Source organism: Prosopis cineraria, unplaced genomic scaffold (assembly GCF_029017545.1).
Source record: "Prosopis cineraria cultivar Desert tree isolate PC_DT_omini unplaced genomic scaffold, ASM2901754v1 PC11, whole genome shotgun sequence".
Taxonomy (NCBI): Eukaryota; Viridiplantae; Streptophyta; class Magnoliopsida; order Fabales; family Fabaceae; genus Prosopis; species Prosopis cineraria.
This window is the reverse complement of record NW_026555342.1, coordinates 21,272,147-21,286,211: the sequence shown is the minus strand read 5'-3', so window position 1 is coordinate 21,286,211 and position 14,065 is coordinate 21,272,147. Positions and strand designations below refer to the sequence as shown.

The 14,065-nt window shown below is 32.8% G+C and overlaps 1 protein-coding gene and 1 pseudogene across 4 annotated transcripts; both read right to left on the bottom strand.

The window, feature by feature from the left end:
* Positions 1-1,325: 1,325 nt before the first annotated feature.
* LOC129285546 (probable disease resistance protein At4g27220) lies at positions 1,326-5,760 on the bottom strand. Of its 4 annotated transcripts, none has more exons than XM_054921284.1 (3): positions 5,532-5,760; positions 2,001-5,012; positions 1,326-1,713 (listed from the first exon to the last, which is right to left on the bottom strand). In XM_054921284.1, exons 2-3 carry the CDS (start codon positions 4,946-4,948, stop codon positions 1,677-1,679), a joined length of 2,985 nt encoding a protein of 994 aa, XP_054777259.1. In that variant the 5' UTR covers positions 4,949-5,012; positions 5,532-5,760; the 3' UTR covers positions 1,326-1,676. The 4 variants fall into 4 exon arrangements, with proteins under 4 accessions (XP_054777259.1, XP_054777258.1, XP_054777257.1 ...); XM_054921283.1 differs by having other exon boundaries at positions 1,326-1,690; XM_054921282.1 differs by having other exon boundaries at positions 1,326-1,702; positions 5,524-5,759.
* A 3,881-nt stretch (positions 5,761-9,641) lies between these two features.
* LOC129285548 (glutamate receptor 2.7-like) lies at positions 9,642-13,174 on the bottom strand (annotated as a pseudogene).
* Positions 13,175-14,065: the final 891 nt, after the last annotated feature.

Below are 14,065 nucleotides of genomic sequence, written 5' to 3'. Positions count from 1 at the left end.
AAACAAACAAACAAACAGAACAGAAAACGAAGGTCAATTTAAGTAGATGCTCTGTTTTTCCCATGCAATTTCTGATTTAAGTAATCTAAGTGATGAATGATATGATATCCAACTTGGAAAATGCAAGGCAAATAATTAAATTCTCCTCATAATTTTCTTGACACATACACATAGATATAAGGTAGATGTTAATTACATATGTTTGTCAGCATTAAGTAATAAAGTGATTGAGTCAAGTACTGTTCTCTCATATTTGATTCTAAGAATATTAAATATCTATTTCACGCTATGGCCCAAGTCAAGCATATCACTAAAAGAATGGAAGAAAAATATGAATTAATTGAATGTAACTGTGTAGACATTGTTAATAATTGGCAATGATGACATTAGAAAAGTGATTATTTTGAGCTTGTTTAGTTTCTGTTTTCAATTTTGTTTTTAAAAGCTATTTTGCAATAAATATTTTAAAAACCTTTTTCGAAACAAAATAAAAGGAAAATATATTTGATTGTATTAATTTCAAAATAGTTTTAAAATTAAAAAATAATCAATCGTGATAAGTGTTAGTGATTAATAATAGTAACTTGTGATAGTAATTGACCACGATAACTGTATTTTTTAATAATCAAATGTATTGTATTTTTGTAAAAATAAAAATATTTTTAAAGTGTTTCTATTTTTTTAAAAAAATAAGAATGGTTTTGTAAACAATTAAATTCACAACATTTATTGATCAGGATTTTTTTTTTGTTTTTCAAAACAGAAACCAAACAAGTTCTTAAATTATTACAACTGCCCTCTCGTCTCATGTTCTAAGGCACTTTAAAAAAAATTTCTCTTCTCAAAATATAAAACATTTTAATTATATTAAAATTTTATTAAATATATTAATTCTAATATTACCCTTTTTTTCTATATAATTAATTTTCTTCCTTTCTCTTTTCAATATATTAAATAATGGGTATTTTTAAAAGTTTATATTTTTATTTTAAAAAGATAAAATTGTTAAGTATATTTAATGTGGTTTATTAATATGTAAAATTTTATTTAAAAGTATCTTATAATTTGAGACGAAAAGAATATTATGTTTGGTGTCTAATTACTCTTTTAATTATAATTAAAGCTCTATTTGCTCGTCTAAAACTCTTAAATTATCTCTTCAAATCACTAATATCTATATTTAAATGATTATTTAATTATAGTAAATGTTTGGGAAGGAAGGCATGCAATTACTAATTATTTAAATTCAGAGGCTACCATCAATAAACAGGTCAACGTGCTTTGAATACCCTGTGATGCTCTGTTTCTGACCATGCAATCACTAATTTAGGTAACTAAATGATAAATGATCATAGACATCCTACTTACCACACACACACAAGCCAAAATCATTCACGAAAGCATATGCTTTCAATACAAATCTTGAAAAGAAATAAGGTAGCTTTGAAATCATTCAGATCAAACAAAACTATGTTTTCTTTACCAAACATCAAACTTCATAAAAAAAAAAAAAAAATCAACATTAACAATAAATTAACAATACTCGTGGAATCAAATCAAGATATTGTACGGCTAGCTCCATGCCTCCCTTCGTATACTGTTACTGTCTTCAGGTATCTAACTGCCGCTGAAGGCAGTATAACTGCTGCTGACGGCAGTATAGCTGGTGCTCGGACTCAAAATCTTGTCCCTGCATGTCTCCCTGCCACATTACTATGAGCAATTGAATAATGCAATCAAATTATATGTCGTGGATAAAAAATTAATATCGAGGTATATTTAATATGCTTATTCTTTGCAATTAAATTAATATATGTGATTTTTTTAATATATTATTTATTCTATAATAAACTCTTTGAATATTAACATTTTTAACATTTTTAAAATCCATTTGTTTTAATTTAATTGAATAAAAGTATATAAGGCTAAAACACTTAAATCTTCCTTCAATAGTATATATACGTACGTACTTGGTAATGGGCAAATCTTTCGCACCATACCTGTTAAAGTAATTGACTAAGTATGGTTGAAGGAGAATCTTAGCTTCAGGTTGGTCCCACTGCAATGATTGCCACCATGTGTATGTACATGTTATTTGTTGGAGGGTGGCTGATGGTGAGATTTGCTGACCAGCCTCTGCTCCAAACAAACCCGGAGGCAACTTATTCAGAGCATCGCAGTCCTCAACTTCAATAGTGCGCAGAGAATTGCATTCAATGTCCCCTTTGTATATGCTTTTCAGTGTTGGCAATTTGTCCAATTTCAGCCTTTGCAATTTTGGAAGGATCACTTTGGCAGCATGGCTGCTGTTTTCAGCGTTTGCATTCCTCTCTCCTTCAATGATTTCTTCCATCTCGAAGCAACGATCGATGGCAATTTCTTCCAGACTTTTAAGCTCGTCCATAAGCTGCCTCGGGAACAGACATTTCAACGACCAACAGGATGCCACATGAATGCTCTTGAGGTTCATTAGGGTACGTGGTCTCACCACTTTCCCACAGATCATCCTCAACTTTGGCAAATGACGCAGATTCAATCTCTCTAGCAGGGACAAATTGTTCTCCTTTGATTCAACAATGCATTTGATGTCTGGACACCCATCTAATCGGCACCTTTTCAAGTACATTGCATCCAATAAGTACAAAGACAAGCATTCCATACCAAAAATATCACAAATTATTAACTCCTCTACATCAAGTGGAATCAATGCAGTAATCTCGGCTTCTGAAACCCGTCTATTTCCCCCTCCTATTGCTAAACCAGTTTTCTCAGAAAATTCTGGATTGTGGAGCCCGACAACAAGTTTCAACTCCTTTAATTGAGATGACTTCAGAAATTTAGCAAACTTTTGATAGTCTTCAAGGTCAAAGAATTGCATGTGTAGAAGAGACAGATTATGACAGGATATGATTTCTTCCACTGTCACTGGATACAAGGTGCGCTCTGCACGCTTAGATGATACTCCAATCATATGCGAACCCAACATCAACAAGCCCTCCAGAAGGGTAAATTTGGATATGAGTCCAGTTGGTAAGTTTTGGACAGACGTGAAGGAGAAATCCAGGTGTCTCAAATCAGTCAATTGTTCCATCCCTAGTGGAAGTTTTGTTAAACCTCTAGAAAATGAAAAATCTAAATGCTTCAATTTAGTGAGCCTCTCTAAGGATGGAACTTCAACAAGATTCCAACAGTGACTCAACAATAAGGCATGTAGATTATACAAATTCGAAAGAGACACTGGCAAAACATGAATCCCAGTATAGGAGAGATTAAGAACTTTTAGCCAATGCATGTTGTTGAAGAAGGGGCCTGATAGGTTTTCCAATGAGTTATACTGAAGTAGCAAAGAAGTGATTCTAGGACACATTGGACTGAAGTCTATAGATTTCACATCATTTCTCATCAACGATACCCATTGAATATCCTCTCTCCATTCCTGAGGCATTGCTGGTTTTACTTGTCCCATGCCAGCATTCACAATGCATCTAGGCTTTGTGCTCATGATTGTGATGGCCATGTCTCTTACCATATCATGCAGTTTAACAAATCTCACCCCATTTTCAATCTTCAATTCCAGCAAGCATCCTGATATTAGTTCATCTATAATCATTTGCCCCTTTCGTTTCATCACAAACATGCTTTGACCTTCCAATAAATCTTCCCAAACCCAATAATTAATCAATTCATTCTCATCAATTAGGTGACCTTTTGGGTATAAGGAACAATATAGAAAGCACGATCGCCTTGTATCATCCTTTAGTGTTGAATAGCTCAACTTCAAACGAGAACACACCATTTCATCGATGGTATATATGCCAGTATTTGAAGTTCTTAACTCTGCCAATGCATTCTCCCACTCTCTTATGTTAGTTGTATTTCTCAATGCACGTCCAACTGCAACAATAGCTAGAGGCAAACCACCACATTCTTTTGCCACATCCATTGCAATTGATTGTATATTTGGATTTGATAGCACTTGTTCCCCAGCTTTGTCCTTGAAGAGATCCCATGCTTCTTCTTTTGAAAGAACTTTCACCTCCACATCTTTGTCTGTTTCCATAACTCTACACACTCTAACATCTCGAGTTATAATCACTAATTTACAACCATTCTCTACTGTTGGCACAGGGATTCCAATGCTTTCAATATTGAATGGTTCCCAAACTTCATCTAAAATCAGTGTAAATCTCTTCCTCCTATTAAAAGCTTCTAACAATTTCGAGGCTCTTGTTCTTTCATCATCAGCTTCTTGAAAAGTCAAATCCAACTTCACAGCTATATCCTGCTGCAACTTCTGTAGATCCTTTGATGCTTCCACCCAAATAATGCAGTTAAATTCAGTGCTATTAATCAACAGGCGATTATTAACTTCTGACATAATAGTTGTTTTACCGGCTCCTCCCGCCCCAAAAATACCAATCCTTCTGGCATGCTCATCAAACAAGAATCCCCAGATCTTCATAAATATTTGCTCGTGTGTTTCGTATTCCATCATTGGTGTTGCAGAAAGCAAAACACCTCTCTTGGTTACAAAATTGACAACTGAATCATCTGAATGTGGAACATTCTCTAAAAGTTCATTAGTATCTACGATCTTCTTCTCTATAAGTTCCCCTAACTTGATTCTTGAACAAATGAAACAACATCCTTTATCCGGTCTAAGAAGGCCATTTTCACCTATGAGGTTGCTTACTTCTCTTTTCAGCTGTTCAGCTTGCTCAAGCCATAAATTACATACATTTGTTGATTCAGCCCCTTTTAGATACCATAATTTATTTACTTCATGTTCAACATCTTTTTTATGAGCTTCCAACTTTTCCATCAAATTATTCAGCTTTTGAGAACTCCTTTTGGCTGTTCTCAAGTGTTTGTACTTTTTTCCAATTACTTCATGTAGACAACTAATACACAAGCCTGTGATGCTTGACACACATCCAACAACTTCCATGGAGGATCCAAAGAATTCAAACAAACAGACGATGTATATTGCAGCAACCGGTGTATCCTAATGGCTACATATTGGAAACATAAAGAAAGGTTAAATATTTGATTTCCAAAATTATAAATGGAACAACATCAAGAGCAGGAACATATCGAAACAACAGAGTCCCTAATAGAAAATAAAAAATAAAGACCAACTATGGCACATGTATAACTGGAATAAAAACAAATGCTCATTTTAGTGACCCAGATCTTATGCAATTAATGTTTCAAAAAACACGCTCTTTCTCTCTCTTTCGACATAGAGACAGATATGGCTTCGTGCTCTTGAACGATCAAGCTTCATATAATGATTTTGAGACTTCAAAGTGTTAAGATATGGTGTACGAATACTTAAAAGAGGCGTTTATCTATCGGGCCAGTCACATTAGACCAAGCCGTGCAGGGAAAGATCAAAACAGAGAAGACAGTGGATCGATGCTCTCAAAGCATAAAGTTGAATCTTAGAAAGAGTAAAATTACACACAGACGACAAAGAGAGAGGAGAATCAGAAAAGAGAAGAAGAGGAAATAAAAGCCCACCAAGCTACCTCGTCCTCCAGTCTCTTTAATTTGAACTCTTTCATGTCCTTCATTCTTCATTCTATGGTGCGGCTCTTGAAAATGTTTGATTCTGTGTGAAGATTCTACTCTTCTCTTGGATCCACATGTTGAACAAGCACCGAATTGATAGTTTCAGGGGTCAGATCTCACTCTTTCCGGGAAATAGAGTGAGAGATTAGCAAATGTTTAGTAAAAACCACGAAGACGCCTTGGGTGAAAAAGGCGGCTCGTATGTGTATTTAAAAAAGAGAAAAAGCAAGCAACAAAGACACAACGTTGGCTTTGGTATATTTTTATCAGTGTTATTATTGTTATTATTTTTCTTACCACCAAGCTCCGTCCGTTCTCATATATAAAAGTTTTTTAATTGAATAATGTAAATTAATAAAAATTAATTATCTGTTCAAAAATATAACAGCATTTTAATTTTATTTTTAATTATTGTAAATAAAACATAATTTTTTTTAAAATAAAGTAATGAGAATACTTTTTTTTTCCTTTTCAATATAATAAAAGTATAATGGTTCATTTATTAAAAAATATATTAAAAATTTCTTATATTTAGAGACATAAAAAGATTATAAAAAATCTCTTATATATACAGGAAAGGATGAAGTATGTTGCCTTGGTATTAGTATGGGAAAAATTATTTAAAATAGAAAAAATTTTAAAATATTTGAATATATATATATACATATATATATTCTATGGGTAAACTATTTCCCTGCCACAAGGACAATTCACTAAACTAAACCATAACCTCTTATAGAATTTTCAATTTTTTTCTTTGAAAAAGGTTATATAAAGCAAATTTTTTTTGTGTAAATAAACTCTTCATATTTTGTTTAATTCATTAAGATTATAAACCAACATTTTAATTCATTTTGTTAGGACTAATGGTAATTCTTATAAATTAATTTTCGTTTATTTAGTGTTAGATACTGTTGGGAAGTGTGCAAATAATAAGAGAAACTAAGCAGGATAAAAAATTGGAATTAAAAATTATATTAAAGTTAGAAAAAAATAATAAAAGATGATACATGAAATTTAACGTGAAAAAACCTTCAGTAGAACAAAAAATTCATGGGTAATTAAAAAATGTGTATCTTATTTTGAGTTTGCACACTTGGCTTTAATTTAATATTTTTGGGCTTAATTTATGTTATTTTAGTTCAAGATTAAGATGAAAACATTTTTGGACTATTGGTGATGCTTTTGAAAGGCCTTTGAATAAAAAAATCAAGTATAAAGAGAATAAATTTCATTAATTGAGAAAATAGTGCAAAACAGAACAAAGTCATGACTTTGTTCACAATAACAAAACAAAGCACTTTATTTATCTCATAAAAGGTATAGTTTTAGAGTAGATGTGATCTATTCTCAACTTTGGCCATCATTCTACACACTTGAAGACACTTTAAAAATTTAATTGTGCTAAAGTTTGAGCATGAATTGAGTTTGAGCTTTGAAAACATTTAAAACTTCATTTTTTTAGTTCCTTTTCTTTTCTCCATTTCTCTCCTTGTAATCTATTATGATTGTGAATATTTTATATATTTGTAGCTTTTTTATGTTTATGAGTAACTAAACTCTTTACTCTAGGATTATTTTGAACCTTTTTATACATTAACACTAAGTTTCTCTTCTCTTTTGGCAATTAATGATATATATATGTGTGTGTGTGTGTGTGTGTGTTTATTTTACTCTTTTTTTAATGTTTTTAAATGTTTGGCCACCATTTAGATATTGAGTTCACTAGATTGATGCTTAAAAGGGTTAGGTTAAGTGTAAAATTTGTGTAAAATAATATAAGAACTTAATATTTACATATTGAATGGATGGTTTTGCTAGTAAAAAATAGATATATTTGCTAATCTTGCATAACCACATTAGGGTTGGTGCTTGAAATTAGGTTTTATTAATTGTAACAAGAGATTAGACAATTAACTCTTTGAAAAAAAAATTATATAAAGCAAATTTTTTGTTATAAACTCTTCATATTTTTCTTATTGTAAATAAACTCTTCATATTTCATCTAATTCATTAAGATTATAAACCAGAATTTTAATTCATTTTCTTGGGTCTAATGGTAATTCTTATAAATTAATTTTCGTTTTTTAGACATTGTTGGGAAGTAAGCCAACAATGAGGTAAAATAAACAAGATAAAACAATTAAAAATTATAAAAAATTAAGGAAAACAATGAAAAAATGACACATAAAATTTAACATTATAAAACCTCCAATGTAAGGGACAAAAAATCAATGAGCAATAGGTGAAGAATTTTACTACAGGAAACAAGAATTACAACAATTATCTCTGCTATAAATAATGATAAATAAAATATATAGAGAGCTTTTCATCAATTAAAAATATTATATTTGATAATAATAAATATCTCTTACAATCTTAAATAAATATATGATAGATTTAAATTAAAATAATATATAAAAATAATCAAAAAGCATCATATTAATTTCAATTGAACTGTCAACATATATTTAAATCACTAGAATTTATTGCTCATTTGACAGCAATTACCTCATTAAAAATCTTTCTTTCTTCTTCTTTTTAAAAATTTAGGAACATCGAAATTACTAATTAATTAAAAATATCAATCTGCAATATAAATTACAAATGAAGAATCTTGTTTTCAGACAATAAAGTAAAGAAGGTTGACAGTAAAAATTATCTTTAAAATCGCAAAAGGATCAAGTTTTAGCTAACAAAGTAACAAAAAGACTTCACGCGTTTTGTTTTATTTATGAGTATAAAATAAACAATTCTCTTGGGAGTTGGAACCACTTTCAACAACAGGTACAATTCCTGTCACTTGGTCTCTCTCTCCCACCTGCTCCAAGCTGTATAATCCTATTTATAAATCTCTGGTAAACACATTGCCAGATGATTGGAGGGATCGTCTGTCAATTAGAGCATGTGCAAGGGCTAGTTTTAAAATCTTCGGGTTGGCACCAAGACAAAACCTTTGTCAGAGAATAATATTTGGGTACTAATCTAATCGTTTGATAGTTCTTCGTCTTTACTCTCTCTCATTGTGCTTCATGCCTACATTTTTCCCACTGTTGCAGAAAACACAGAAGCAGAACACTGCAACCTTCAGTGGGGCTTTAGAATATATGCTTAAGCATAAAGTATATTATTTTTAGTGGCTGATATTTTATCCTTCCTTTTTGCCCTTCAAATTTGGATGGCCAGCCATTGAGAAGGGCATGAGATTGAGCAGCTGCTCATGTATGTCATTAGATTCAGGACTGTACAAACACAGGCTTCTTTCTGATATATTTACACGTCTCCTAATTGGGCATTTCAAAAAGAGACTACTAAGTGAAGAAGTCAGTGTGAAATCACAAAAACTTCTCACTCTAGTATAAACAACTTGTACATTACCTATTCGCACAACAGTTACATTCCTATAATTGGATCATGAACTAGCCAACTAGGACTCTGATAGTTAGATATACTTTCCTTCTTGTAAGTCATCTATTATCAGGGGTTTCCATTTGTGTGTCTGGTAGTGGTCAAGAGAGCACAATGACGGTTGATTCTGGGGAAGCAGTATCTTCTTGATGCATAAGGTGAATCTGTGGCACTGACGTAGTACCATCTGGAAGAACAGTCAGTTGCATCTTTTTGTGCCCCAATTGTGGACCCATACAAATGAGTTTCTTGAATAAGCTTTCTGCTATGAAACTACTTAACTATTCAACTGCTCTAATACAAACTGTCATATCACTTGTGGGTCCATTGCCTTCTTGAGCCATATTTTTAGTTACCTGCAGAATCCTTGCTAGTGAATGATAGAAAATAGTAAACAGATGGTAGATGTGACCCCAGAAATGACAAAGAGAACCCAGAAACTTTCAAGCTTCAAACTTTGTGTATCATTGGAGGTTGAGTTGCTGATGCACTCGTTTGAGTGACATAACCATTTTGCTTCCAAGTTCGTTAGTTCTCCATCCTCTGACAGCTGTAATATTGCTTTAGAAACATCTTCGGCCACTTGGGAGTCTTTTTGGAACATCTGCATAATGTGATTGATAAGGAAAATCCAAGTAAAATGTTTAACCATGTAAATATAGATGAATCATGTTTATTATAATTACACGACTGAAATCACATTGCGTCCAAGTCTTATTCAAGGAAAGTTAATAAAGACATGGAATCCTATTATTACTTACAAATCCTAGTCATCCAAATCTGGTTGTTGGTGTGGAGCCAGAATATTCCTTGCAGTAGGTAATAACGTATACCTTTTCATAAGGGAGTTCGAGAAAAGCTACTGCGATAGGATTGTTTTTGAATTCACCATCATAGTAGTACTAACTACTTATGTTGATGATGTTTTCTGGCTTGAACTGTTCAACTTTCTCTAGGTATGTTCTAACAAATGAGTCACCATCACAGCCAATTTCCATGTTGTTCATCTTCAGCCGCTCAATGCCTGCGACATTTGGCTGCAGCTGTTGAGCTATTATCATTGAAGAAAGACTAGCAGTGTAGCTTGAGCTCAGAATCATCACTAGAAGAAGCTATGCTCCCATTTCCGCACGACATAAGTTGCTATCCATTTGCTCCCCTGTATGATTAATCAGATAACCGAGTCTAAGTTCAGTCGTCATTTTTAGCCTAAGAAGAAGCATTGGTACTGACACAAGGTACTGATGACCATGAGACATGACAATATTGGTAATGAATCCTAGTAGCATGCTCTGTAATCTCCAAGTACAATATAAAGTGTTAGATGGTACAGTTAAGCTTGTTCAGTGCAGCAAAGAATTTTATTCATTGAAGTTTAGCAAAAATGCTTTCTATGAACAAAGAATAGGGAGGAGAAGGTAAACCAAAGAGCAGTGGTAAACTGTCTCTTCCAATTGCCATGAAACTCTGGGTTAGGTACTCGTTCCAGGTACCAAACTACTAACATTGTGTAAATCAAGATTCCACCTGTTATCGCCCACATTTGCCGGGTGAATAGCTTTAGAAACATCCATGTTGACTCTTGAGACCTCATTGGAACTATCATGGACAATCCTGATTCTGCATAAGGCAGAGTAAAATCCACGTATTGCAGTCTCTCTGCTAGTAGGGTCATGTCACCAACCACTGCATCATATGTCTTCCACCACCTTTGTTATACCATGACAACCAAAAGAAGTAAATGGAAATGACTTATTAGTTTACTGAAGTTGAACCAAAATGGTACATAAATTCAAAGTTAACAAGACTCAGTGCTCTATCTCACACACTGAACTTTTAAATTTCTTCTCCGAATATAAGCTATGAAGTATACATGCACACGCAAACCCTTATACTTGCTTAGAAGTAAAGACAAAAATGATGGAGAACCTAATTCTTGAGAGGCTAGATTGATAGAACTATACTTTAGAAATCAAAATTAACTAGTTAGTTAACTTTCAGGAATGAAAACAATGATGGGCTTCAAAAAAGGAAGCAAGTGCTTGCTAGTTAAGGCAGGAAAAAAATATCATACATTTGGCTGCTTAAACTTCACCAAGAATAATTTCTTTTGTTTTTAACAGAACTCTAATAAATGATGTCTGATATAACTTTTGCTTTTCTTTGTCTAAAAAGGAGAGAAAAGGTTGGATGAAGAAGAATTGCTACCTTGTTGTACACAAGTTGAACCCGATCAGGATAAGTTACATTGAGGGGATGAAACTCATGGGTAGATCATATTCCAAAAGCCCAAGCACCTTGTCAAAAACCTCAATACGGAATCCACTGTATTTATTCTGATCTGGACTTTTTCCATAGTCAACCTTGACAAACTTTGAAAATGAAGTTCTTCCTGGAACTGCAATTCTCGTTGGGTTTTGCTTAATAGGCATATTCCGACCTTTTGGAGTTCTATGCAAATTCCCTGGCCATTGTACTACACGAGCCAAACTTGGTGTGTTGCCAGTAGCATTTTCTTCACTTTTTCCTGTAGGCAGGCCTGTGGTGAACCCATTTTCTTGAGTCCAGAAGTCTATTTCTTTATAACTCTTCCCAACTAGATTTACTATCCTCAGGATAGGATTTTGCAAGAGCTGACCTGCTTGAAAATGGATTTCCCTGCTTAAACCTAGAAAACTGCTAGACCATATTTCTCTTAGCAAAGCCTTTGTGCTGCTACTATTGTTCCTTGCCATTCTTTCTACTGCTTGAATGACAAATTTGATGCTATCATATGCTTGCAAAGCATTAAATCCTGGGTTGCTGTTATCTTCCTCAGGATTCCTTGCAGGAAATTTTTTCCCGAACTGAGCTCGAAATTCTTGATACTCACGGCTATTTTCTGAGTAGTGTGTCTTGATTCCTAAAGACCCTCCCATATAGGAGGAAATAACAGACTTATCCAGAGTCAAGCAAATTAGTTATGCTCTCTGAGATTATCCAAGCTGAATCTCTATCCACAAGTCCCATCTTTGAACCTTCTCTGAACAAATGAGTCACCATTTCCAAGGATGACTGCAAAACAATGAAAATATGAGATTGAGTTTGCTTTACTAACTTAATCAGCTCTTCATTGATTAGCCCTCTTGAATCTGAATCTGATAAAACTGATGTTGCTGGAAGAGCTAACTGGTACTCAATTAGCGAACCAAAGTCTTGGAGGGCCTCAGAAAGGAGTGACAACATCCCATAGTCTCCACCTCCGTAGACATCATCTTCATGAATGACTACTACTCTTTGCCAACTCAAAGCATTCACTATGTCTGCAGTGTATTTTACTTGTGCAGTCACATTGTTAGCTAGCCTTACCAGATAAGGCCATCGTTTCTGTGCCAATGGTGAGGTAATTGCAGGCGACACAAAGGATATGATTGGAACTTGAGCTTGGCTTCCAACTTCAGCCGCTAGAGTTGCTTCCTGCCATCTATGCATCCCTATAATTACTTCTACTTTCTGCTTTCCAATTAATTCTTCAGCTGAAACCAGGTTTAGTACAATTAAGAGGGAACTGTACAAACTAAACCAAAAGGCTGAACATAGGTTGACTTTCATTTTGGTCTTCCCACAATTCCTTTTTGTGGGGAGGAAAAAATCTAGTCATTCAATTGTTACATTGTAGCAATGTTTCCCTGCTATCTTATTAATGTTCAAAATTTGAAGGTCAATAGTTTTAATATTCTGTTGACTTGGATTCTAAATTTAAGCTGTGAGTTCACAGTGATGGGTAAACAAATAACACCGAGGTAAGAAAACTTTTAGATTCAGCTTTACAGTTTGGGTAGAAATTACAAGCACTTTAATGAGTGGGAAACGAAATTATTAGAAATGATAAAGACCAAATTAAAAGTTGACTCTATTTGTCAGTGTTTTTCTCAAACGGTGTTCTTTGCAAATGCTATAGATTGCTTACCAAGAGAGGTGACTCTGAAGGCTTCCTTGGTGGCGCTCTGGAAATAGAGAGCCAGTTTGTGAGTCTTTGATGTGTTGTAGTTTTGAGCTTCAATTTCCATTTCCATTTGCTGCTCTCTACAAATTCCGGAGCTAACACCAATAACTGCACCGATACGTGTAACTTTAGTGTCTCCTTTTGTACACTTATCTCCATAGCCATGAAAGTTAAGACACGAGACGAGCAGGACAGAGAATAGCCAAAATCTTGGACGTGTTTTAGGAAATGTAAAAGAGAAACTAATTTGGGATTCTGAATCAGAAAATGTTGGGATTCTCAAGCCTAAAAGCCTGCCTTGAAATTGTCCATTGCGTCAAACCTGACCCTTACTGATGAGGTTCAAAGCCGAGTCCATAAGTTTTTTTATATTTATATTTATTTTTTAATTTTTAAAAATTTCATTTTTTAGTTATAATGTTATATTTTTGAAAAAATATAAATTATAATTTTCAAAAATAAAAAAATAAATAATATAAATTTTAATTTTAAAATATAAACACATTTTCAAATAAGTAATATAATATTATAATTTTTTTTTTTGGATGGAATATTATATATTATAAATTTCTTAATGTTTCAACTCCTTTTCTCCTCTAATGACCAGCTTTTCCATGATCTAGCGCGATGCGAGTTGCGCGTCTTTTTTTTTTTTTTTTTTTTTAATTTCTCCTCTCTCTGATTTTTTTCGGTATTCAATATTTCTCCTCTGTTTACTTGCGGGTGAATGACAATTAGATCCAAATTGAACTTTAAATTGATGATGCTTAGGTTCTGACAAAATTTAAAAAAACGAATTACAAATATTAGTTTAAGTAAATGTAAATTCAAAAGTTTTAATTGCAGATAATAAATTTAAATTTTAAATATAACTCTCAAATTTTATTTAAGGTTTGTGTTTATAACTATCTAACTTAATATTTGCAACTTATATTTTTAATTTTTTTTTATTAAAGTATACTTTTAATTCTCTAATTTTATATAAATTTTTAAATTGATCTCTTAATTTTAAAAATCATTTTTTTAATCATTTAATTTTAATACCGTTAGTTTTAAATGATAATTTTTTATGACAATAATTATTATTTTAAAAAAATT